This window comes from Mobula birostris, chromosome X (genome assembly GCF_030028105.1).
Source record: "Mobula birostris isolate sMobBir1 chromosome X, sMobBir1.hap1, whole genome shotgun sequence".
Taxonomy (NCBI): Eukaryota; Metazoa; Chordata; class Chondrichthyes; order Myliobatiformes; family Myliobatidae; genus Mobula; species Mobula birostris.
Window position 1 is genome coordinate 47,530,202 of NC_092402.1, and position 27,563 is coordinate 47,557,764.

At 43.0% G+C, this 27,563-nt stretch overlaps 1 protein-coding gene across 8 annotated transcripts in view; it reads right to left on the bottom strand.

The window, feature by feature from the left end:
* LOC140191705 (TANK-binding kinase 1-binding protein 1-like) overlaps window positions 1-27,563 on the bottom strand; it is a 185,042-nt gene that overhangs the window by 119,748 nt on the left and 37,731 nt on the right. For 6 of the 8 annotated variants that reach the window (XM_072249358.1, XM_072249361.1, XM_072249356.1 and 3 more), the window contains exons 3-7: window positions 23,760-23,879; window positions 22,017-22,121; window positions 8,047-8,197; window positions 3,472-3,677; window positions 883-938 (exon numbers count right to left, since the gene is read on the bottom strand). In XM_072249358.1, coding sequence (XP_072105459.1) covers window positions 883-938; window positions 3,472-3,677; window positions 8,047-8,197; window positions 22,017-22,121; window positions 23,760-23,879 — 638 coding nt within the window. The remainder of the gene's footprint in view (window positions 1-882; window positions 939-3,471; window positions 3,678-8,046; window positions 8,198-22,016; window positions 22,122-23,759; window positions 23,880-27,563) is intronic. The other 2 variants (XM_072249362.1, XM_072249363.1) reach the window with 2 other exon arrangements.

Consider the following 27,563-nt stretch of genomic DNA (forward strand, 5'->3'; position numbering starts at 1 on the left):
CCACCACACCAACAGGAGATAGCTGATGTTGCTGGAGGACGATGAGACAAGGCCTGGAGAGGTTCAGGAGGAAGCAGGAGGCTATTAGGGTTTTGTCTCTACTCAGTAGCCAGAAAACGAGTGTTCCTAAACTGGCATGGGCAACTTCAAGCACCACTACCGATTCAAGGACCAACAGACTCGCTTTCAAGTTTAATTAGAGATACAAATGGTAATAGGCCCTTTTGGCCCATCAAGCCTATGCTGCCCAATTAACAAACTAACCCATACATCCTTGGAATATGGGAAGAAACCCACATTGTCAGGGGAAGAACATATAAGCTCCTAACAGACGGTGGCGATAACTGAACCTGGATTACTGGTGCTGTAATAGCTTTACGCTAACTGTTACACTACTGTGCTCCCAAAAGTTTTTTTTATTATTATTTGCAGTTTGTCTTATCTTGCACGTTGGTTGTTTGTCAGTCTTTGTTTACATATAGCTTTCTGTAAATCCTATTGCATTTTGTTCCTGTTAATGTCTGCAAGAAAATGAATCTCAAGGTAGTATATGGAACATATGTGCACTTTGATAGTAAGTTTTCTTTGAACTTTGAAATCACCGTGGTAGCAGGAGACACAGTTACTGGTGGTGAAGTGACTAAACCCGAGGGTGGTCAAGGGACCAGAATAGATGAGCACAGATATATCCGTATGCTGATGGATTTAGGGAAGGAGGAGGTCAGTGGAGGGATTTTAAAAGAAAAATTAAACTTAAAACCAAGGCTTGGTTTAACTTCTAGACATTGAACTGCAGAACACTACAGAGAGGAGGTAAAAAACGCAATGCATAGTAAAACAGTAATTCACGCAGGTCATCGACACGTTTGATGGAATACTTACTGCTCTTCTTCCGTACTGTTTATCCATTCTGTGTCATGGAGGTCACAGTTCAGCTCCTGCAGGGGAGAAGGAGGACCATAATTTTTTTTAAAAAAACAAACTGATGGGAAGACAATCCTTTGTCTTAGACTGGTCAGTCGAATTCCTCTTTCCAATTTCTGGGTGTGACAATCATGACGGGCAGTTCTTGGGACAGATCAGCACCACCTTGTTTCGAATGCTGCTCACAAGGCCCACAACTTTGACTGTAGTTAAACTGCAACACGCATCTCCCGTTATTGAGCCGATTATCCCAGGGTAGAAATTTATTCCTGCTCCCTTGCAGCACATCAAAAGCCTGCACATTTTAGCCCACTTCTATTCCTCTGACCCGAGATTCAGCCACAGGCATATATTCTGGGAGACAACAAAATATCTCAGCCTCCTTGAGATTTACTAAGATTTCAACACATAGAAAAAGGAACAACCAGAGGTGTGGTTATATTTCACAATATGTAAGCTGTATCTTTACTTATTCATTAAATGTAATTGTCATTTGAATGACTAATATTATAATCCATTTCTGATTGCTCCTGAACCCAAGTGGCTGTTTAGGTCACGTACAGATAGTCAAGGCATGGCCAGGGCTCTGAACTCATATACGGTTAAGGCAGATTTATTTTCCTGAAGGAAAGTAGGGATGGATTTTAATAACAATTCAACAGGTTTGGGATCACCGTAATTTATTATTTCATTCCAGATTATCATTTGAATATAATTTCCTCAGTTTCTACAGTAGGAATCTAACTCGTATCCGCAGATTAGTGGGGCAGACCTTTGAATTTCCGCCCAATAATTTAACCAGTACTGAACACTATTCTTTGCATTTCTGGTCAGATGCTAAATGCATTTCATTGGCTTTGCATCTGTACTTGGCACAATGACAATAAAGTTGAATCTAATCTAATCTATGAGTGAAAAGGACCAATCTCCAGGCTCCTGCAGGGAACTACTTACAGAAGCCACCCAGTCTGTAGACTTGCTCTCTGAACTAACAACCCCAAATGTTGCTGAAAGTCTCTCATGGCAAAAGCTTAATGCAACAGGGACTGGGGCTGGTTTCTGTGTCCAACATATTGACGTAATTATAATGAAGGCATGCCAGCAGATATATTCAATTAGGAGCTTGAGAAGATTTGGCTTGTCACCGAAGTCTCTAGCAAATTTCGAACTGGTTGCATCTCCGTCTGGTATGGAGGGGCCACTTAACGTGATCAGAAAAAGCCACAGAGGGTCGTAGACTCAGCCAGCTACATCATGGGCACCAGCCTCCTCACCACTGAGGACATCTTCAAAAGGTCACACACACAAAATGCTGGAAGAACTCAGCATCTATGGAAATGAAAAACAGTTGAGGTTTTGGGCTGAGACCCTCCCTCAGGACAGGAAAGGAAGGGGGAACATGACAGAATAAAAAGGTGGGGGGAGGGGGGGGGAGATAGCTAGAAGGTGATAGGTGAAGCCAGGTGGGTGGGAAAGGTAAAGGGCTGGCGAGGACGGAGTCTGATAGGGGAGGAGAGGACCGGGGAAGGACAGAAAGGAGAAGAGGACCGGGGAGAGGGTGCAGGTGAGCAAGACAAGAAGAGAGGTGGGGGAAGGAATTTTTTTTTACTGGAAGGTAAAATCAATATTCATGCCATCAGTTTGGAGGCTACCCAGACAGAATATGAAGTATTGCTCCTGCACACTGAGGATGGCCTCATCGTGACACAAGACAAGGCCACTGACCAACATTTTGGAACAGGAATGGGAATGGGAATTAAAGTGTTTGGCCACCAGGAAGTTCTGCTTTCGGCAGATGGGGCGGAGATGCTCGACAAAGCGGTCCCCCAGTTTACGACAGGTCTCACCGATGTAGAGGAGGACACAACGGGAGCACCGAACACATTAGGTGACCCCAGCAGATTCACTGGTGAAGTGTTGCCTCACCTGGAAATACCATTTGGGACCTTGAATGAAGAGGAGGGAAGAGGTGAATGGGCAGGTGTAGCATTTTGGCCACTTGCAAGGGTAAGTGCCAGGAGGGAGATTAGTAAGGAGGGATGACTGGACAAGGGAAACACGAAGAGAGGGCGAAGGCAAAGATATGTTTGGTGGTAGGATCAAAAGGTGATGCCTCAAAAAGGCAGCATCCATCATTAAGGATCCCCACAACCAGGACACGCTCTCTTCTTATTACTACCATTGGAGAGGAGGTACAGGATCCTGAAGACAAACACTCAATGTTTTACGAACAGCTTCTTCACCCTCTGCCATCAGATTTCTGAACAGACCATGATCCATGAACATTACTTCACTATTTTTGTTTTTAAATCAGTGATAATAAATCTGATTCGGATTCAGATTCAGTACTGGGCCCATTAGAGAAAAGAACCAGCAATCACATTCCTGCTCGGAAGCTGTTTAACACGTGGACTCGCTCTCTGATCTAAAAGCCCCAGATGCTGGTGAAGGTCTTTCACGGGAGAAGGTTAGCACAACAGGGACTGGGCTGAAACCGCTGCCGTCCTGTTACGTACTACTCAGCTCTTTGTGAAAGGATCTACTGACCTGCGCACAGCTCTCCTGCAGACTGCGCTGGCTCAGCTGCGATTGGAGACGGTCACATTCTTCCTTGTACTGCCCCTCCCTCCACTGGCAATTACGCAGCTTCCTCTGCAGCTCGTCCACCTCGTCCTGCAGAAGTTGAACCTGCTGCTCATCCAGTTGCCGGCCTGGGTCCCGCAAGCTCTGCTGATGCCGTGGGCTCTCCAGCACTGCAGTGCAAAGGCAGACCTTTAGAGTCCAAAACAACCCAGTTCCTAAACACCACACACCACACACATCTGTTGAAGCTAGTTACAAACAGAATCTACACTCAGTGGCCATATTATTGGGTACACCTGTACACCAGCTCGTTAATGCAAATACAGTATCTAATTAATGAATCATATGACAGCACCTCAATGCAAAAAAAGCATGCAGACATGGTCAAGAGGTTCAGCTGTTCAGACCAAACATCAGAATGGAGAAGAAATGTGATCTAAGTGACTTTAACCATGGAATGATTGTTGGTGCCAGATGGGGTGGTTTGAGTATCTCAGAAACTGCTGCTCTCCCGGGATTTTCATGCACAACAGTCTCTAGAGTTTACAGAGGATGGTGTGAAAAACAAAAAAAAAATCCAGTGAATGGACCGAAATGCCTTCGTAATGAGAGAGGTTAGAGGAGAATGGTCAGACTGGTTCAAGCTGACAGGAAGGCGACAGTAACTCAAATAATCATGTGCTACAACAGTGGTGTGCAGAAGAGTATCTCTGAACACACAATATATCGAATCTTCTAGCGGATGGGCTACAGCAGCAGATGATCACGAACATACACTCAGTGGCCACTTTATTAGGTACAGGAGGTAACTCATAAAGTGGCCACTTAGTGTTAAGGAGTTATTGGTGCATAAAGAGCCATGAGAGGAGGTGATGGAGGCAGGAATAGCAACAACAATTAAACGTCTTGACAAGTACCGTTCAGCACAGTAACATAGCGATTAGCGCAAGCAATCCGGGTTCAATTCCCGGCGCTGTTCGTAAGGAGTTTGTACGTTCTCCTCGTAACGGTGTGGGTTTCCTCCACGTGCTTCGGTTTCCTCCCATATTCCAAAGATGTACAGGTTAGGGTTAATAAGTTGTGCGCATGCTATGTTGGCGCCAGAAGCGTGGCAGTTGAACAAAATGTTAGTTAGACCATACTATAGAGTCTTCTACCAGCCACCACACTACAGAAAGGAAGTAATAGGGTAGCAATAGAAAGACTGCAGAAAAGATTCATCAGGATGTTTCCTTGAATATGGGCTGTAGTTATGAGGAGAGATTCTTAAACAAGCACAAATAGTCAGAATTTGTTTCCCAGGACCTGGGACTCTAGATATAGAGGACACAAGTTTAAGGTCAGAGGGGAGAAGAGTACCCAGAGTGAGATGAGGAACTGCTGCATGCTTGTTCTTGCAGAAACATGGCTCTAGGACAACATTCTATGCACCATCCATCTTCAGGCCATGCCACTCAGGGACTTGCGCTAGTATTATTTTGTGACTGTATATGCTGGAACATAACTATATGGGGAGTATTGGAGTGAGCTGGGACTGGAGCCAGATACTATTAAAAAAACAAATGGAGCTCAACCACTGCATGGCAGCAGTTAGTTCTACTCATGCAAATTATTCACATCACCCGCAAATAATATGCTTCCCACCCCAATCCTGGAAAATGAACAATATGGAGCAAATACAGATCGCTTCTGGGGAAGGTATGTCCTGTACTAAATGGATGGGTTACAGCTGAACCCAAGAGGGACCAATATACTTGCAGGAAAATTTGTTAGAGCTGTTGGGGAGGGTTTAAAGTAATTTGGTAGGGGGATGGGAACCAGAGTGATAGGGCTGAGGATGGGGCAGTTGATATACAAGTAGATGCTGTGCGCAGTGAGACTGAGGAAGGACAGACAGATTACAGGGCAACATTGCAGTCAGTGGGATGAGTTAAAGTGCAACATGGAGACAAAGTTGAAAAGGGCAATGAGTACAGGACTGAAGGTGTTATATTTGAATGCACACAGTGTACGGAATAAGATAGATGATCTTGTAGCACAGTGACAGATTAGCAGGTATGCAGTTGTGGGCATCATTGAGATCAGAGTTGGGAGATCAACATCCAAAGATACACATTATATGGAAAGGACAGAGAGGTTGGAGTGGCTCTGTTGATAAAAAAAATGAAATCAAATCCTTAGAAAGAGGTAACATAGGATCAGAAGACGAAGAAACCTTGTGGGTAGACGTAAGAAACTGGAAGGGTAAAAAGACAATGATGGGTGTTATATACAGGTCTCCAAACAGTAGCCAGAATGTGGGACATAAATTACAATGGGTGATAGAAAAGGCATGCAATAATGGCAATATTATAATAGTCATGGGGGATTTCAGTTTACAGGTACATGGAGAAAATCAGGTTGGTGCTGGATCCCAAGAGAGGAAATTTGTAGATGCCTATAAAATGGCTTTTTAGAGCAGGTTGTGGTTGTGTCCACCAGGAGAAAGGCAATTCTAGATTGGGTGTTGTGTAATGAATCAGATTTGATTAGAGAGCTTAAGGTAAAGGAACCCTTAGGAGACAGTGATCATAATATGATAGATTACACCCTGCACTTTGAGAGGGAGAAACTAAAGTCAGATGTATCAGTATTACAGTAGAGTAAAGGGAATAATAGAGGCATGAGAGAGGAGCTGGCCAAAGCTGACTCGAAGGCAACACTATCAGGGATGATGGCAGAACAGCAATGGCTGGAGTTTCAGGGGGGAATTGGAAGATGCAGGGTAGACATTGTACATCCCAAAGATGAAAAAGTATTCTAAAAGGAGGACAGGGCAACCATGGCTGACGAGCGAAGTCAAAGAGAGTGAAAAAGCAAAAATCAACAGAAGGCAACTAAAAGCCATATGCACAGAAAAGATGAAATGTGAAGGTATGCTAACTAATAATATAAAAGAGGATACCAAAAGTTTTTTCAGATATATCAAGAATTTTAAAAAAGAAGGGAGTGGATATCAGGCTGCTGGAAAATGACGCTGGATAGGTAATAATGAGGGACAAAGAAATAGCAAATGAACATAAAAAGTATTTTGCATCTGTCTTCACTGTGGAAGACACAAGCAGTCAATGATTTGGATGATGGAACTGACAGCTTTGTGGCCAACTTTGTAGATGATACAAAGATAGGTGGAGGGGCAGGTAGTGTTGGCAAAGCTGTGAGTCTGCAGAAGAACTTAGACTGATTGGGAGAATGGGCAAAGTGGCAGATGGAATACAGTGCATGGAAGTATATGATCCTGTACCTCAGTGGAAGGAATAAAGGCTTAGATTATTTTCTAAACAGGGAGAAAGTTCAAAATTCAGAGATGCAAAGTGACTTGGGAGTCCTTGTGCGGGACTCCCTAAAAGTTAACCTGCAGGTTGAGTTGGTGATAAGGAAGACAAAAGCAACGTTGGCATTTATTGCAAAAGGTCTAGAATACAAGAGCAAGGATGTGATGCTGAGGCTTTATAAGGTATTGGTCAGACCGCACTTGGAGTTTTGGGTTCCTTATCTAAAAGGGGATATGCTGGCATTGGAGAGGTCAAGAGGAGGCTTGCAAAACTGATTCCAGGAATGAAAGGGTTAACATGTGAGGTATGTTTGATGGCTCTGGGCCTGTACTCACTGGAGTTTAGAAGAATGAGGGGAGATCTCTTCGAAAGCTATCAAATATTGAAAGGCCTGGATAGAGTGGATGTGGAAAGGATGTTTCCTATGGTGTGAGAGTCTAGGACCAGAGTGCACAGACTCAGACTAGAAGGATGTCTATTTAGAACAGAGGTGAGGTGAGGAGGAATTTCTTTAGCTAAAGGCTGGTGAATCTGTGGAATTTATTGCCATGATGACTGTAGAGGCCAAATCACTGAGTATATTTAAAGCAGAGTTTGATAGGTTCGTGATTAGTCAAGGTGTCAAAGGTTATGGGGAGAAGGCAGGAGAAAAGAGTCGAGAGGGATAATAAATCAGCCATGATGGAATGGCCGAGCAGACTCTCTGGGTTGAATGGCCTAATTCTGCTCCTATGTCTTATCACCTATCCCAACATTTGTTCCAAGTGATGGTCTGGTAATGAATTAAATGGAAAATATTGCACAGAAAGGGTTGAAGCAGTCCATTCATACTCTGCTCTAGCCTTCTCCCATCCTTCCCCATCTAATTGCATTATCTCTGTTTTACTCATATATTGTTCAGCTTTCCCCTTATTCACACCATGCACTGCCTGTGGAGGTGAGTTTCATAGTCTTCCTAGTATCTTCTGAATTCCCCAATGGATTTTTGAATGACTCCTCTTACAAGTGGAAACTTAAAATTCACAGTTATTAAGCCTACTGTTGGGTCAACTCTCAGTCTACTCATTCTCTAAACAAAGAGCAAGTTCCAAGTGGGTACTGACTCCCTTAGAGCCCCAGCTGTCGGTCAGTGCATATCACCCCTAACAACTGCTGACTGTTCTTCCCGATAGACCTTGGAGCTGGACCCCTGTGTCTCCATAAATGGACAGACGATGGCGCTCACCATGAGGGCCACCAGGCAGTGGGCTCAGCTGTATAATCTGCTCATCCTTCTCCTGGAGCTGGTCGCTGAGGATCTGGACGGAACTGTCCCTCAGTCTCAGAGCCTGTTCCAGCCTCCGAATTGTCGAGACGTGATCTTCCACCAGGACTGACTGTGGGGGAGAAAACCATCAGGAAAATGATGCTGCATCTTAGTTGGTTGCATAACACCCTTGTTTATTTACAATATTGTCCAAATTTCAAAGTTCAAAAAAAATTATTATAAACACAAGAAAATCTGCAGATGCTGGAAATCCAAACAACGCACACAAAATGCTGGAGGAACTCAGCAGATCAGGCAGCATCTATGGAAAAGAGTAAACAGTCGACGTTTTGGGCTGAGATCTTTCATCAGGACTCTAAATTTATGATCAAAGTATGTATATATATCATCATATATACCAACCCTGAGATTCATTTTCTCGTGGGCATTCACAGTAAACCAAAGAAATACAACAGAATCAATGAAAAATTCCAACAAAGATGGACAAACAACCAATGTGCAAAAGACAAACTACAAATACAAAAAAAAATCAAATAATAATATCGTTATGTGCCATGTCGTATGACGGGGGTGATTATGGTCTTCCATCTGTATGATAGATTGCTCTTGGTAAAAGTTTTGACATAAGTGGCTTTCCATTGCCTTCTTTTGGGCAGCGTCTTTACAAGATGGGTGACCCCAGCCATTATCAACACTCTTCAGACATTGTCTACCTGGTGTCAGTGCATAACCATGTAGTTGTGATGTGCACCAGCTGCTTAGACAACCTTCCACCACCTTCTCCCATGGCTTCATGTGACCTTGATCTGGGAGCTAAGCAGGCGCTACACCTTGCTCAAGGGCGATCTGCAGGCTAGTGGAGGGAAGGAGCGCCTTACACCTCCTTTGTTAGAGATGTATCTCCACCCTGCCACCATCAATAATAATAATGATAGTAAAATAATAATTTGAGCAGCGCCCATTGGAGAGATCGGAAGCCCAAGAGAATGTAGTTCACTCAGGTTCACCGAATGAGTAGAAAAGGCAGCGACTCGCGGCAGTTTGGAGCTTTGAGCAGCAGCAAATTGGAGAGCAGAGACCTAAGAAGATGTAATTCACTCAGTTTCACCAATTGAGTAGAAAAGGCAGTGATTTGCGGCAGTTTGGAGCTTTCAGCAGCCGGCCAATCGGAGATCAGAAGCCTGAGGAAACGTAGCTCACTCCAGTTCGCCTATTGAGTAGTAAAGGCAGTGATTTGCAGCAGTTTGGAGCTTTGAGCAGCAGCCAATCAGCATTCAGGATCGATTGGCAAGTACAAGTTAAAATAAGGCAGGGGCAAGCAGAGCAGCCAGAGTTAGAGTGAAGGTTCTTTAGGCTTGAGCTCTTTGAGGCTTCAGCAAGGAGAGGCTTCAGTGAGAGAAGGCAAAAAAGCAGACCCACCCACAGTTTATTGTTTGTCCTTCTTTATAGTTGCTCAGTTAGAACAGTGAGAATGTCAGGCAAGCTGGTGGAATACTCTTCTTGCGGGACGTGGGAAAGCAGGGAGGCCTCCAATGTCCCTGATGATTACACCTGAAGAGAAGTGCATCCAGCTACTGCTTCTAACACTCTGCATTAAGGAGTTGGAGCTGGAGCTGGAACTGGATGCGCTCCGGATCATTCAGGAGGCTGAGCGGGTGATAGACAGAACATATAGAGAGGTGCAGGACACAAGAGACTGGGTGACAGTCATGAAGGGGAAAGGGGTTAAAGAGCCAGTGCAGAGTACCCCTGTGGTCACCCCCATCAACAACAGGTATACAACTTTGGATACCGTTGGGGGGAGGGGGGTTTGGCCTAACAGAGGAAAGTCTCTGGCACCGAGTCTGACTCTGCGACTCAGAAGGAAAGGGGGGAGAAGAGGCGAGCTGTGGTGATAAGGGATAGGGAAAGGAGGTTTTGTGGACGAGCACGAGATTCCCGGATAATATGTTGCCTCTGGGGTGCCAGGGTCCGGGACATCTCAGGTCAAGTCCTCAGCATTCTCAAGTGGGAGGATGAACAGCCAGAGGTTGTGGTCCATGTTGGTACCAATGACATGGGTCAGAAGGGTGATGAGGTCCTGCAAATTGAGTTCAGGGAGTTAAAGTTCAGGACCTCAAGGGTTGTGATCTCAGGATTGCTACCTGTGCTACATGCCAGTGAGGCCAGAACTAGGAAGATTATACAGTTTAACATGTGTTAAGGAGTTCATGTTGGAGGGAAGGCATAAGATTTTTGGATCATTGGGCTCTCTTCCAGGGAAGGTGGGACCTGTACAGAAGAGACAGTTTGCACCTGAACTGGAAGGTGTCTAATATTTTAGTGGGAAGGTTTGCTAATGCTGCATGGTGGGCTTTAAACTAGAGCTGCAGAGGAATGGGGACCAGAGCACCAGAACAGACAGTGGGGAGGTTGTAGAGACTGATGTTGTTAAGACCTCTGACAAAAACAGGAATCAAATGGTTGAGCGTGTTGGGACTAATGTTCTAAGCTGCATATATTTCAATGCAAGTAGTATTGTAGGAAAGGCAGATGAGCTCAGGGCATGGATCAACACCTGGAATTATGCTATTGTAACTATTAGTGAGACTTGGTTGCAGGAGGGGCAGGACTGGCAGTTCAGTATTCTGGGGTTCAGTTGTTTCGGATGCAACAGAGAGATAGGGATTAAAGGAGGGAGGGGTGGTGTTACTAGTCAGGGAAAATGTCACAGCAGTACTCAGTCAGGACAGACTGGAGATCCCATCCAGTGAGGCATTATGGGAGGAACTGAAAAATAAGAAGGGTATGATCATATTAATGGGGCTATATTACAGACCACCCAACAGTCCCAGGGATTTAGAGGAACAAATTTGCAGAGAGATCACAGACTGTTGCAAAAAACATAAGGTTGTTAAACAGGTGATTTTTAACTTTCCAAATATTGACTGGGACTTCCATACTGTAAAAGGACTAGATGGAATAGAGTTTGTCAAATGTGTTCAGGAAAGTTTGCTTCATCAGTGTGTAGAAGTCCCAATGAGAGAAAGTGCGATAGTGGATCTACTATTAGGGAATGAGACAGGGCAGGTGACAGAAGATTGTTTAGGGGAACACTTTGCATCTAGTGACCACAATGTCATTAGTTTCAAAGTAAATATGCAAAAAGATAGGTCTGGTCAGTGGGTTGAGATTCTAAATTGGAGAAAGGTCAATTTTAATAATATCAGAAAGGATCCGGCAAAAGTGCACTTGGTAAGTAGGAGGCCTTCAAAAGTGAAATTTTGAGAGTACAAAACTGATATGTGCCTGTCAGAATAAAAGGTAAAGATAACAGGTGTAAGGAACTTTGGTTTACAAGAGATACTGTGGCCCTGGTTAAGGGAAAAAAAAAAAAGAGGTGCATAGCAGGTATAGGAAGTCAAGAACAAATCAGGTGCTTATGCAGTATAAGAAATACAAGAGAACACTTTAGAAAGAAATCTGGAGGGCTAAAAGAAGGCAAGAGGTTGCCCTAGCAGTCAAGGTGACAGATAATCCCAAGAGATTCTACAGATATGTTAAGAGCAAAAGGATTGCAGAGGACCAAATTGGTCCTCTGGAAGATCAGAATGGTAATCCATATGTGGAGCCAAAAGAGATGGGGCAAGATCTTAAATACTTTTTTTTTTTGCATCTGTATTTACTCAGGAGATGGATTCAGAGTCTACAGACGTGACGCAAAGTAACAGCAACTTCATGGACCCCATACAGATTACAGTAGATAATCCCCAGGGCCTAACAAGGTGGACCCTGCAAAACGCAAATGCAAAAATTGCTGGGCCCTTAGCAGAGATATTTAAATCATCATTAGTGACAGGTGAGGTACCAGACAATTAGAGGATAGCCAATGTTGTTCCGCTGTTCAAGAAAGGCTCTAAAAATAAGCCAGGGAATTATTGGCCACTGAGCCTGACATCAGTAGTGGGAAAGTTATTGGAAGGTATTATGAGTTTGAAGGTATATGAGTATTTGGATAGACATGGACTGATTAAAGATAGCAAACACAAGGAAATCTGCAGATGCTGGAAATTCAAGCAACACACACAAAATGCTGGTGGAACGCAGCAGGCCAGGCAGCATCTATAGGAAGAAGTACAGTCAACGTTTCGGGTTGAGACCCTTCATCAGGACTAACGGAAAAGAGAGATAGTAAGAGATTTGAAAGTGGGAGGGGGAGAGGGAGATCCGAAATGATAGGAGAAGACAGGAGGGGGAGGGATGGAGCTAAGAGCTGGAAAGTTGATTGGCAAAAGGGATACAAGGCTGGAGAAGGGGGAGGATCATGGGACGGAAAGCCTTGGAAGAAAGAAATGGGAAGAGGAGCACCAGAGGAAGATGGAAAACAGGCAAGGAGTTATTGTGAGAGGTAAAGAGAGATAGATAGATAGATAAATAAATAAATAGATTTAGGGATGGGGTAAGAAGGGGAGGAGGGGCGTTAACAGAAGTAAGAGAAATCAAAATTCATGCCATCAGGTTGGAGGCTACCCAGATGGAATACAAGGTGTTGTTCCTCCAACCTAAGCATGGCTCCATCTCGGCAGTAGAGGAGGCCATGGACTGACATATCGGAATGGGAATGGGACGTGAAATTAAAATGTGTGGCCACGGAGAGATCCTGCTTCCTCTGGCGGACAGAGCTGTGGGTACACTGTGGTTTGAGTATCTCAGAGACTGCTGATCTCCTGGAATTTTCACACACATCAATCTCTGGAGTTTACAGAGAATAGTTATGAAAAACAACAAAAAAAAAGAATCCAGTGAACAACAGTTCCATGGACAAAAGTGCCTTGTTAATGAGAGAAGTCAGAGGAGAATGGTCAGACTGGTTCAAGCTGACAGGAAGGTGACAGTAACTCAAATAACCACACATTACAACAGTATGCAGAAGAGCATCTCTGAATGCACAACATGTTGAACCTTGAAGTGGATGGGCTACAGCAGCAGAAGACCATGAGCATACACCCAGTGGCCACTTTACTAGGTATAGGTGGTTAAATGGGGCATCATGGTTGCGCAGACCAGTTGGCCGAAGGGCCTGTCACAATTCTATCACTACAACTGACCGGCGAAATTCCACCAAAGTTCTTTAAATAGCGTAGGCAAACCAAAGTCAGCACCTGCTCCCAGACCAACAACCACACCACTGAAGCTCTGATCACCCTCAATCTATTCCAACAGACAGGCTGTATGACCTGCACACTAGACACCAGATTGCTGAAGAAAGCACTCTACTCCAAGTTCCATTTTGGCAAGAAAGAAAAAGTCCTGAGGACTTTCTCAAACCCTCTGAAAGGACATAACATCTTTCCTGACTCATTGAAATACAGTACCAGCAAAGGGCAGCTCAAACTGATGAAGAAGCACCTGGGAACATAGAGGTGGTATGGTAGCATAGCAGTTAGTGTAATGCTTTTACAGTGCCAGTGGCCCAGGTTCAATTCCCGCCGCTGTCTGTTAGGCGTTTGTGTGCTCTGGTTTTCCTCCCACTTTCCAAAAATGGACAGGTTAATTGGCCACAAGGGTGAAATTGGGTGGCACAAGTTCATTGGACACAAAGAGCCCATTACCGTGCTGTACCCCTAAACAGAGACAAAAATAGGAACAGGCCCTTCCCCTCCATGATGTTCTGCCAAATTAATGAAAGCAATACAGTGATTAAATGCTTATTTAAACTAATCCCTTCTGCCTCATTCTCTCATGCTGTAATGCCTCTGTTGTATCTGCCTCCACCACTACCCCAGCAAAGAATACACTGAGTATTTTAATACTCTAGCGGGTGTGCATAAGTGACCCCCACGCCCATCCTGTGAGCTCTACCTGGCCCACAGTGGACCCATCCACCATTTGAGAAGCCACAGAGGCAAAGGAGAAACACATACCTTCTCTGTACTCACTAAACTGTCAGGGGAAGTCAAACTTAAAAAAAATACAAATCAGCATTTCACACAGTATAGACCAGTGTCAAGAAACTACGTCCACATCAATTTCCTTAGTGAAGATCACTACGGAAAACCTTCATATTAAAGTAAACTTCGTCTCTTAGCGGAAGATATGTTGGAGACTGGAACCTTTTTTAACATCCCTTAGAATTTCAGGAATAACTTCCACTGCACCCTTAAACTGTGTCATCTCAAAAGAAATCAACAATCAAAGTGTTGTACAGAACCCTTAACACAGTCAGTTCAAAAGGTCTAAATGGAAATTACAGGCTGGTAAGCAGAGAAACTGACTTCAGCTTGACAACAGATGCATTATTTTTACAGCCTCTGTTGCCTCAGGGTCAGCTAGATTCAGCACAACAGCTCTGACAAGCTCATGGGCTGAACCATTGAAGCAGGTTATCTTAAAATCCCAGCGTGCCCTGTGATCACAGGAAGCATGTGTTACACTTTGAAACTATTGCTCAGAAACACCCTCTGGGCATCAACTACTAAAAATAGACTCAGAAAAAAAGAGAAAACTGTTTTTCACATGCACTGGTGTCAGGGATTGGAAACAACAATATAACACTTCCCCCCCCCTCCAGTCTACTCACTTTCAAGGACTCTACAACTCATGTTCTCAATATTCTTTATTAATTAGTTATGATTTTTATTATTGTTGTTGCATTTGCACCATCTGTCTTCTTCTGCACATTAGTTGTTTTCCATCTTTGTATATAGTTTTTCATTGATTCTATTGTATTTCTTTGTTCTAGTGTGAATGTCAGCAACAAAATGAAGCTCAGGGTAGTATATCGTGACATTTATTTACTTTGATAATAAATTTACCCCCCCTCACTGTGCTATATTATAAACACAAGATGCCACTATATACATTAAACCACTTTTTATAATGCTGGTGACATTGTAAATGCATGCTGGCATTAATGTATTTAGGTACATTTTATTCCCTAACTTTATTTTTATGTAATCCTTCATTCTGTGTAATTGTTGAAGGCTGTTGTTTTTGGGTGCGTGCAGCGCCAACACACCACATCAATTTCCTATTACATGTAAATGTATATGCCAAGTAAAGTTCAAAGTAAATTTATTATCAAAGTACATATATGTCACCATATACAACCCAGAAATTCATTTTCTTGCAGGCATTCACAGTAGAACAAAGAAACACAATAGAATCAATGAAAAACCATACACAACCAACCAATGTGCACAAAATAAACTGTGCAAGTACAAAAATATTTGTCATTATTATCACAAAAAATTATCAAAAATACATAATAAAACACCAAGAAATTCAAGACAATAAATTCAGAAAAATGCCAAGAGAAACTAGAAACTCTCCAACACATTACAGGATCCTGCAGCAGTTTAACTCAATCTGATTATTTAACACAAGCACAATGAAGCGGCAAACGTCATTCACCAGAAACTTGTTTTAAAATACAAGCTCATAAAAAGAACCATACCTTACTACAAATACAAGCCTGATCCAGTTTTAGAGTCAGAGTCCCACAAATATATAAGGACTGATCTGTTATTACTCCATAATAAACATCCAGATATATTAATACAGGATAAACAAGCAAGAACAGCTCACTTAATAGATATAGCCATTCCAAATACACACAACATACAGAAATCAATAAGTGAAAAACACCAGAAATATGCTTAATTAAAAGAGGAAATTGAAAGACTTTGGAATATGAACAGCATATAAATTGTCCCAATAGTAACATCTACAACTGGTATCATCCCAAAGGCACTACACAATAACATTAAAAATTAGGCCTACATTGTAATATTTATGCAAATCTTCAGAGAGCCACAATACTAAACACTACTAGAATAGTCTGAAATTTCTTATCAATTAATAAATGAGTGTGCTTGGCTATGCCCGTACCTCAGGTTTTACCAGCTTGAGCTGAGAAGAAAATAACAGCAATAATAATAAATAATATTGAAAACATGAGTTGTAGTTGATCCTTGATAAACTATGAATACTGCAAATAAATTAAACTAAGAATAGTGGAAAGAGCACCAGCTGCTCAAGATCTTTATCTCAACATGTTAACCATCTCCTTAGTGGGATATGATGGCATTGAGATGACATTAGATTAGCAGCTCAGAGGGCTGGATTGTCAATCAGGCAATGCAATTCAAAATTTAGTCTGAATTATTCAAATAACTTCTGAAATAACAACTTGGCAATGATAGTTATGTTTTATTATGAAAATAGTAGTAATAATAATGAGAAAACTGAGAAAACTCAACCCACACTAATGTCATTCTGGAAAGAAAATCTGCTATTCTTACTAAGTCTGGCTGTATACGGAACTTTAAAATGGTTTATCTGGCTTTACAGGTCAAGAACAAAGAGGAGTGGGCAATAAATTAGACCTTGCTAGCAATGCGTATGTACTATGACTGAAACAAGTCAAAGTATTGAGTACAGGGGTAGGGATGTTATGTTGAAGTTATACAAGACATTGGTGAGGCCTAAATTTGGAGTATTGTGTGCAGTTCTGGTCACCTACCTACAGAAAAGATGTCACTAAGATCTAAAGAGTGCAGAGAAAGATTACAAGGATGTTGCCAGAACTTGAGGACCTGAGTAACAGAGAAAGGCTAAATAGGTTAGGACTGTATTCCCTGGAGAGTAGGGAAATTTGATAGAAGTACACAAAATTATAGATAGGGTAAATGCGAGTAGGCTTTTCCACTGAAGTTGGGTGAGACTGGAAGTAGAGGTTATAGGTTAAGGGGGAAAGGTAAAATATTTAAGGGTGAACTTCTTCACTCAGAGGCTGGTGCGAGTGTGGAACGAGCTGCCAGCGTAAGTGGTGAATATGGGTCCGATTTCGACATTGAAGAGAAGTTCGGATAGGTACATGGATGAGAAAGGTATGGAGGGCTATGTTCTGGGTGCGGGTAGATGGGACTAGGCAGAAGATCAGGTCAGCACAGACTAGACAGGCTATAGAGCCTGGTTCTGTGCTGTAGTGCTCTATGACTCTATCTATAAAAAAAAAAGAGGGACACTGACTAGAGACAAATGAAGTCAGGAGTAGACCACATGACAATTCAGGCTGTTGAGCCATTCAATAAGATTGTGGCTGATCTGATTTTAAACTCTATTCACCATTTCCATCTACCCACAGTGTTTCTTCATTCTCTTGCTTATAAAATCTACTACTACGTCAACTCAGGCCTAGGGGGCTGGTGTTGGGCACGTTGAAGGACTCTCCACTTCTCCCTCATCAGTGTGTTCAGTTCTTTTACATTAGCCATGCTGCTGTCTTCTAGGAGCGTGTTGGCCATAGTCTTGGGAGGGCGCCCAGGGTTCATCCTCACATGCTTGGGCTCCCATATGATGACTAGGCTGGCAGGTAGCTCGGGGTGGCGTAGACAGTGCCTCGCTAGTTGCAGTCTTCTTGCCTCGATTTTAGTGGTGAGTATCGGTAGGTTGTTACAGAGCTCGACGTTCGTCATGTGCTGTTGCCAACTCACGTCAAGAGCCATCTGGAGCATTCGTGTATAGCAACCATCTAGAGACTTTCACATAGTCTTGTTGAGTGTCCACATCTCGCAACCGTACGTGAGGATGGACTCCATGACTGCTATGAAGATCCTCTTTTTAAGCCCTCTGGTCAGGTTCGACTTCCAGATTTCCTTCATGTCGTTCATAGCCCTCCACGCCAGCGCCTTCCGTATCTTTATGTCCTTCTTGGAACTCATAATTCTTGACCCGAGGTACTTGAAGTCAAAGACTTTCTTAATGGTATCATTCTTTATGGTCTTGACAGTACCTTCGTCGCAGTTAAACGCCATGTACTCTGTCCTTTTAGCATTTACGTGAAGTCCAACTTTATTGCACTCAATTCCCACTTTTGTCAGTAGCTGCTGTGCTTCCTCCATCTGGTCAGAGAGCAGGACTATGTCATCTGCAAAATCGAGATCTGTGAGCATAACTGGTCTGACCCTTTTGGTTCGTCCTGGTTGTATGGTAAAACCAAGCTTGTCATGATCTTTGGTAGCCTGTCGCAGAGCGTAATCAAGGACGATTATAAAGATGTCGGGTGCCAGAGTGTCTCCTTGCAGCACACCAGCTAGGAGCTCAAACACTGCTGTTTCTCTGTCTGGTGATACAACTTTCGCCATGGTTTTGGTATAGCTGGACTCTTATAAAATCATAGAGTCATATAGCACTGAAACAGACCCTTCAGCTCAAGTGGTCCATGCCAAACAAGATTCCTATCTAAGCTAATCCCATTTGCCTACGTTTGGCCTACATCCCCCTGTGACCCGGTGCCTTTTGAATGTTGTTAATGTACCTGCCTCAGCCACTTTATTTCAGCAGCTTATTCCATATACTGATCACCTCCTGGGTAAAAAACTTGCCCCTCAGGTTCCTATTAAATCATTCCCTTCACACCTTAAATCTAAGCCCTTTATTTCTCATTCCCCACCTCTGGGGGAAAAAGGTAGTGTAACCTCATTTTACCTATGCCCCTCATGATTTTATACACCTCTGTAAGATAACGCACATTATAAATCTATCTCGTCTGCCTTAGAAGTATTCAAAGGCTCTACATCCAACAACTGTCTTTTGAGGGAAATAGTTCCCAAAGTCTCACACCCTCTAAGGTTTTGCGTCATCATCGTCTTTAATGGAGCAGGGCTTATTTATAAACAGTAGTTCCTGGTTCTAGGATTCTTCTACTAAGGAAACATGTTCTTTACACTGGCCCTGTTAAGACTGCTTAGCATCTTGCACGTTTCAGCAACATCCCTTCACATTCATCTAATGCCCTTCCACATTCTGCTAGGACGCGCCAAGCAAATGACAGGCACTGATATACAGAGAGGCACTGGGGTGCAAGTCCATGAATGTGGCAACACAGGTGGGCATGGCAGTAAACAAGGCATTCAATGCACTTGCCTTCATAAAATGAGGCTTTGAGTACAAGACTTGGGACACAGCAGTTAGTGCAATAATGTACAGCACCAGCAATCAGGTTTTAATTCCCGCCACTGTCTAGAAGGAGTTTGTACAGCCTCCCCGTATTTGGGTGCTCCAGTTTCCTCCCACATTCTGAAAACGTATGGGTTAGGGTTAGGGTTCATAAGTTGTGTTGGTGCCAGAAGCATGGCAATACTTGTGGGCTGCCCCCAGCACATATTTGGATTGTGTCAGTCGTTGAAGAAAAAAAAACAATGCATTTCACTGTTTTGATGTACATGCGATGAACAGAGATAATAAAAAAATCATGTTGCAGTTACTGTATAAAAAACATGGATTAGACCACACTTGGAGTATTGTGTATAGTTCTGGTCATCGCACGATAGAAAGAATGCGGTAAAGAGAATGCAGAAGAGTTTCACCAGAAAGTTGTCTGGAATGGAGGGATGTAGTTACAAGGCAAAATTGGATTGGCTGGGTTTATTCTCAATCAGATGCAGGAGGCACTGGAGTCACCATGTAGACGTTTATAAATTTATAAGGGACCTAGATTGTTGGAATCTTTGTCCAGGGCAAGGAAGTCTAGAACTAGAAGGCACAGGGTTAAAGTGAGAGGGTAGAAGCTTAAAGAAGATCTGTAGAGTAGGGTTTTGCACACAGAGGAAAGTGAATAGTTGGAAAGAGCTACGGAAGGAAGCAGTGGAGGCAGATTCAACTACAACAGTTCAGAGGTACTTGACAGGTACTCGGATAGAAGAGGCCTATGTGGGTAAATGTGATAGACATCCTGTCAGCAAGACAATGTTGCCTGAGAGGGTCTATTTCTGCACTGTTCTGTAATTCAAATCTTCTGATGATACAAAATCAGCCTGTGCAACCGTTCTTCATCAGACAACCCAGCCATTCTGGGTACAAGTCTAGTGCAGCTCCTTTGGATTACTTCCAAAACATTCACAGCATTCCTTAAATAAGACGACAGTACTCCAGGTGTGGTTTCATCAAAGAGTTAGACAATGGAAAAGCAACCTCTGAGCCTTTGCATTCATTTCCTCGAGCAATAAATGACATTCTGTTGAGTACTTATTTTATTTATTTAGGAGGTATAGCACAGTAACAGGCCGTTCAGAGCCAACGCGCCCGCACCGTCCAATTACACCCACGTGACCAATTAACCTACTAACACCTGCATCTTTGGAACACAGTCCGAGGATGTGCTGGAGGCAGCCTGCAAGTGTCATTGTGCTTCTGGCGCCAATATAGCATGCCCACAGCTTACTAACCCGAACCCGTACATCTTTGGAATATGGGAGGAAACCAGAGCACCCAGAGGAAACCCATGCGGTCACAGAGAGAGCGGACAAACTCCGTACGGACAGCTGCAGAATTTAATCTGGGTCACTAGTGTTCTCAATATTTACTGCTTATTTATTTATTATTATTATTTATTTCTTTTTGTATTTGCACAGTTTGTTGTCTTTTGTATACTGGTTGAACACCCACGTTGGTGTGGTCTTTCATTGATTCTGTTATGGTTACTACTCTATGGATTTATTGAGTATGCCCGAAAGAAAATGAATCGCAGAGTTGTATATGGTGATATATATGTACTTTGACAATAAATTTACTTTGAACCTTGGATTGGATTTTGGTGCTAATTATTTATTGCTTTATTTTTTAGAACCATACACTTGGTTACCCAGATTGTTCAGTATCTTGAGCTCTTCAATCTCTCAACATCTTATATATTTTTTTCAATTTTGTGTGCCAAAACGAACAATTTCACTTTTTGCCACGTTACTTTTACATTTGCCAGAGCTTTATCATGTCATTTAACCTATCATCATCCCTCTGTGGCCTCCCATTCCTTCACAATTTATTTTCCGAGCTAGCTTTGTACCATCAGCAAATTCAATAACTTTTGGCACCTTCATCTGAGTTATTGATATTAATAATAATAATAATTGCTGTTAGCCTGCAGGTCACCCTTGGACGAGGTGTAACACCTGTTTAGGCCCACCCCCCACCCACGATCAGGATCACGTGAAGCCATGGGACCAGGTGGTGCATCTCACAAGTCCTGGCTATGCAAACACTGACACCAGGCACACAAGCTTTGAAGAGTATTGATAATGGCTGGGGTCACCCATCTTGGAAAGTCACTGCCCAGAAGAAGACAATGGCAAACCACTTCTGTTGAAAAATTTTCCAAGAACAATCATGGTCATGGAACGACCATGATCGCCCACATAACAACACAGCACATAATGAAGGAGTAAAAGTTGAGGTCCAAGCACTAATCCCTGGAGTACACCACTCATTACATCTTGCCAACTAGAGGAAAAAAAACATTTATGCCAAATATGATTTGTATTAGCCAGCCAATTTTCTACCTCCTAGATGAACTTTTATTTTCCCCTATAATCTTTTATGCAGCATCTAATTACAGTGCATGTACCCATTCAAAGTATATTTATTATCAAAGTACCTATATGCCACCATATCCTACCCTGAGATTCATTTTCTTGTGGGCATTCACAGTAGATACACAGAAAAACAGTAGACTCAATGAAAAACTACAAAGACAAATAAAGGACCAATATGCAAAAGACAAACAGTGCAAATACAAAAAAAAATAATAATAATAACGATAAATAAAATTAAATGAATAAGAAATAAATGGAGAACATGAGTTGTAGAGTCCTTGAAAGTGAGTCCATTGGTTGTGGAATCAGTTCAGTGTTCCTCTATGTTACTTCAAAATAACTCCAATAAGTTGATTGGACTCGCTGTACAGTAATATAATGCCACACTAGTTTATCCTTATTTTGATAGCAACCTTTGCAGATAATTGTGAAAGGCCATCGTTACTTAAGTAGACAGTGGCAGCTCTCTGGAGGCCTGCTGCCAATTAACCCAACCAGAAAGTGACAGGAGTATTAACTCACTGAGACGCAAAGCCATCAATCAGTCGCTACATTGAATTAGAGGGATTGATGTACCATTTCTTCCAGCTGGTGATTCAAGTCCTCTTTCTCCAAACGTATCTTTTCATAGGCTTGAATGACCTCATCCAGGTGATCCTCCCTCTCTTTGCTGTCTTGAAGCTGAAAATTCATTAAAAGTCATCGTATAATTGATGAAATACACAAGGGAATCTACCTACACGAGAGGATTGGCCAGTTATGTAGTACAGTACTGAATCTAATATTTCCTTTATTATAATATTGAAGCGCAAGATTTATTTATTGATTTTTATTTATTTATTTATTTATTTATTGAGATTCAGTGCAGATTAGGCCCTTCCAGTCCTTCGAGCCACACTGCCCAGCAATCCCCCATTTAACCCTAGCCTAATCAGAAGACAATTTACAATGACCAATTAACCTACCAACTGGTATGTCTTTGGACTGTGGGTGGAAACCGGAGCACCTGGAGGAAACCCACGTGGTCACAGGGAGAACCTTTCAGGCGGCGGCAGTAATTGAACCCGGCTTGGCTGTACTGTAAAGCATTGTGCTAACTACTATGCTACCGTGCCGCCCTATTTTAGAGTAACACACAAAATGCTGGGGTAACCCAGCAGGTCAGGCAGCATCTATGGAGATGAATGGTTCAGACTGAGACCTTTCATCAGCATTCATGATAAATGGCCTACTACCCTGATGAGGCCAAACTCAGGTTGGAGTAGCAACACCTCATATTCCATCTGGGTAGCCTCCAACCTGATGGCATGATCATTAATTTCTCCAACTTCTGGTAGTCTCTCTTTCCTACCCCCTTCAGTATTTTTCTGGTCCCCATTCTGGTTACCCACACACCCCTTCTCTTCTTCTCACCTGCTCATCATCTCCCCCTGATGCCCCTCCTCCTTCCATGTTCCTCTGTCCTCTCCTATCAGATTCCTTCTTCTTCAGCCCTTCTACCTATCACCTCCCAGCTTCTCACTTCATCCACCCTCCCCAAACCACTCACTTCTACCTCACCTATCACCCACCAGGTTCTACTCATTCCCATCCCCCCACCTTCTTATTCTGGTTTCTTCCCCCTTCCTTTCCAGTCCCAACGAAGGCTGTCAGTCCAAAACATCGACTATTTATCTCTCTCCATAGATGCTGGCTGACCTACTGAATTCCTGCAGCGTTTTGTATGTATTACTCTGGGTGGGCCAACATTTTTTGCCCACTGTGAGCCAGCATCATTAACCACAGCAGCCCGAGTGCGAAAGGCACACCCATGGTTCCGCGATTCTGGTTGAATAGTGCATTGAGGGAAATATTCGCAGTAGAGATTTTGGTTAGGATCTGGACTGCCCCTCCAGGAGAAACAACAGCAGAGGTCAATTTAATTGCAGGGTTCCACATAAAATACAAGCTCCTGAAAGAAAAGCAACAAAAACACACACACACACACACACACACACAAAATGCTCGAGGAACTCATCAGCTCAGATACAACCTATGGAAGGAAACAGTCTCAGCCCAAAATGTCAACTGCTTATTTCTCTCCATAAATGCTGACCTGACTTGCTGTGCTCCTCTAGCATTTTGTATGTGCTACAGGGAGAAGTCAGGAGAATGGAACACTACCTGCCCCTCCACCAGTCTTTGCATAAATCTGCATTGATTCCAACCATTCTCTTGGTGTAACTATTCTTCCTTAGATCCCATCCACACCTCTTCCTCCTCAACTTAAACCTGCGCCAGTTGGTTGAAGAGAAAAGCAAGCAGAAATAAAGCCCGAACCTGATTCCTGAGATGGCCCAGCTGTTCCCTCAGACGTCTGTTCTCATTGCGCAGCAGAATGATGTCGAGTAGGCCTTGGGGTGATTTCCGATCATCCCCACATTCATTGGAGAAGGAAAACTGGGAAATAAACAAAATAAAGGAATAGAGTCCATCAGCCAATCAGGTCCTCAGGCTAGATCCATTATTCAGTAAGATCTCGGCTGCTATAGCGTTCAACCCCAATGTCTCGTTGTCCAAAATACTTTTGGTTGGTTTACTGAACATCCACAGACATCTGAAAGAGAATTCTTCACGCACTGTCCACCCTCCTTCTTTGGTCCTCTCTGTCACTCAGATTTAGCTGAGTTGTGCGACTAAAGTATGGCTTAGCTAGGAACAGTTCTATGCCTGTAGGAGGGAGTTGTAGATTTAAAATCACACTCAGGAGACTTCAGCAAAAACATCTCAACTATCGTCCTAGTGTCACATTTTGCCCAACAATCAGGCAAAGATAGAAGATCTAGTCACTCCCTTCCTAAGCCATGCAGTTCAGTCCTATATTAGTATTCCTTCTCCTAAAGTAAGCTGCTCTATCAGACCTGTGAGCATTGAAGTGAGGGTATGGCCTACAAAACTCCTTCTCCACATCTAATTCTCTGTACCTTGATCACTTACACATCACCCTGCCCCTTCATTCATCCCACCATCACCTATCTTGTACTCTGCTGAGGAACCCATCCCCCAACTTATCCACCTCTTCACCTTCTCTTCCAAATTTTACACTTCCCTCTAAAAACCCAACCCTTTCAATCAAGGTTTGACACAAGAACATGTTAAGAACTACATTTACATGCCATTCTGACTCCTTTTTTAGAACATGTTAAATTGTTTCATGTCCATTTGGAAGGTAGTCATTATTATAATGTATGAAATGCCAATTTACATATATCAAGCTCACACAAGAAGCAATGCAATAACCACCTGTGTGGAAATGTGATTTGAAGAACAACTGCTGAGCAGAACATTTGAGGCCAACATCCCTGATCTTCTTAGGACAGATGACCAGGTTTTCCTAAGTTTCAAAGATTCCAGATGATAAGACACAGGGTGGGGTCATAAAGCCATAAACTGTAAGACAAGGGAGCATAATTAGGCCATTCAGCCCATCAGCTCTGCTCCACCATTCTATCATAGCTGATTTATTATCCCTCTCAACCCTATTCTCCTGCCTTCTCTCCATGACCTTTGACACCTTTACTAATCAACAACTGATCAACCTCCACTCTAAATATACCCAGTGACCTGGACTCCACAGGTGGCAATGCATTCCACAGGTCACCATCCTCAGGCTAAAGAAATTCCTCCTCAGCTCTGTTCTTTTTCGGCGGCCTTCAATCATCATGAGCACTCACTTGTGGGAGAGACAGCACGAGGTTTAAAAAGAGCTCAGGGCCTTTCAGGACTTTTCAGGCCAATTTTTAAAAAAAGGTGAGGTATAAGAGGAACAGCCATTTTGGGAATAGCTATTGTTGGAGTGGGCCAGTGTTAGAGTGGTCAGACTTTAGCTCAAGAGGCTTAGGTGAGAAAGGGGTGAAAGTTGTAAGTAAGTTTCTAATAAGTTTTTTTTTTCCTTTGTGTATTTAGTACATAGGTAGTGCAGGAAGAATGGGCCCAGGGTTCGTAGTATGTTCTTCATGTCAGCTGTGGGAATGCTGGGAGACCTCCAGTCTCCCTGATAACTACAGCTGCATGAGGTGCATCAAGCTGGAGTTCTTTGGACACCATATAAAGGAACTGGAGCTGTAGCTCAATAACCTTCAGCTCATACAGGAAAATGAGCAGGTGATAGACAGGAGGTACAGGAGGTAGTCATCCCTAAGTTTCAGGGGGCAGGTAGCTGGGTGACTTTCAGAAGAGGTAAAGGGAATAGGCAGCCAATGCAGATTACCCCGAGGCGATTCCCCTCAATAATAAGTACAGTGAATGCCGGTAAACTAAGCCATTGGCTAATTGGATAAGCCACCTATCTGGGACAACTCTTAAAGAACAAAAACAAATTGAGAAAATAGCCGGGATTCTCTCAGTTTATTTAGGACACTATGCCGCTTAATTGAAGCAGGAGACTGGTGATAAACAGTTTCTAACCAGCGTCAGACTGTGCTTAGAGCAAACTGTTTTTAAATAGCATCACTTGCGTGTGTTTGTGTTCAAAAAGCAGTGATTTTTGTCACTGATAGTTGGAAAAAAATAAGAATAAGACATCTCAGAACTGTTTCGCTCACTGCGGTTTCAAGCATTCAGGCTTGGAGAGGCCGGAAATGGCGGTGAGTAAAAATAAAACGATTTCACTACTTCAGCAAGTTAGGAATTATGAAGAATTGGAAGATATCGACAATCATCTTGAATATTACAATGAAAATGAAGATTTGGAGGATGCAATCATTGATAGCATTGTATGAAGGCAGTCGATTATCTGCATTAGGTGTCTGCGCTGATTTTGTTCATTTACAGTCAATCTAAAGAATGCTCTAGTGTACAGTGGATGAGTTCCTCCATCAGTAATTATTAGGAACTAATACACAGTTTTATAGTACTGTAGTAGTATTGGTAGTGTTCTAAATTATTCTGTATTTCATTTAAATACGTTATTTGTTGCTCAGTTGAACAGTAATTTGTCCTTTTTAGCTGTCTCCATGAACTTCAGTTAATTGGAGCAGCAGTTTAATTGGGCCAAAATTAATTGGGTCTTGATGTGTCCCAATTAATCAGAGTCCACTGTATACCACTTTGGATACTGTTGGGGGAGGGGGAGTCAACCTACATGTGACTAGGTCTCTGGTACTCAGTGACTCAAAGGGAAGGGGGGAGAAGAGGTGTGCAGTAGTAATAGTTAGAAAAGCAGGAGATGTTGTAGATGTAAGAGACACCCAGATGGTATGTTGCTTCCCAGGTGCCAGGGTCAGGGAGGTCTCAGATCAGGTCCATAGCATCGGGGAAAGTGAACAGCCAGAAATTGCGGTACATTTGATACCAACGACATACGTAGGAAAATTAGGTCCTGAAAGAGAAATTATAGGTAGAAAGCTGAAAAGCAGGACTTATGAGTAGTAATCTCTGACTTACTGCCTGTGCCATGTTCCAGTGCAGGTAAGAATAGGATGATTTGGCAGACTAAGGAGCTGGTGGTAACTGGTGGAGGAGAGCTAAGGTACCGGTGACCCCTGTTTCCATCCAGGGGGTCAGTGTGGACATGGTGGAGGATTACAAATACCTGGGGATACGTATTGACAATAAACTGGACTGGTCAAAGAACACTGAGGCTGTCTACAAGAAGGGTCAGAGCCGTCTCTATTTCCTGAGGAGATGGAGGTCCTTTAACATCTGCCGGACGATACTGAGGATGTTCTATGAGTCTGTGGTGGCCAGTGCTATCATGTTTGCTGTTCTGTGCTGGGGCAGCAGGCTGAGGGTAGCAGACACCAACAGAATCAACAAACTTATTTGTAAGACCAGTGATGTTGTGGGGATGGAACTGGACTCTCTCACGGTGGTGTCTGAAAAGAGGATGCTGTCTAAGTTGCATGTCATCTTGGACAATGTCTCCCATCCACTACATAATGTACTGGGTGGGCACAGGAGTACATTCAGCCAGAGACTCATTCCACCGAGATACAACACAGAGCGTCATAGGAAGTCATTCCTGCCTGTGGCCATCAAACTTTACAACTCCTCCCTTGGAGGGTCAGACACCCTGAGCCAATAGGCTGGTCCTGGACTTATCTCATAATTTACTGGCATAATTTACATATTACTATTTAACTA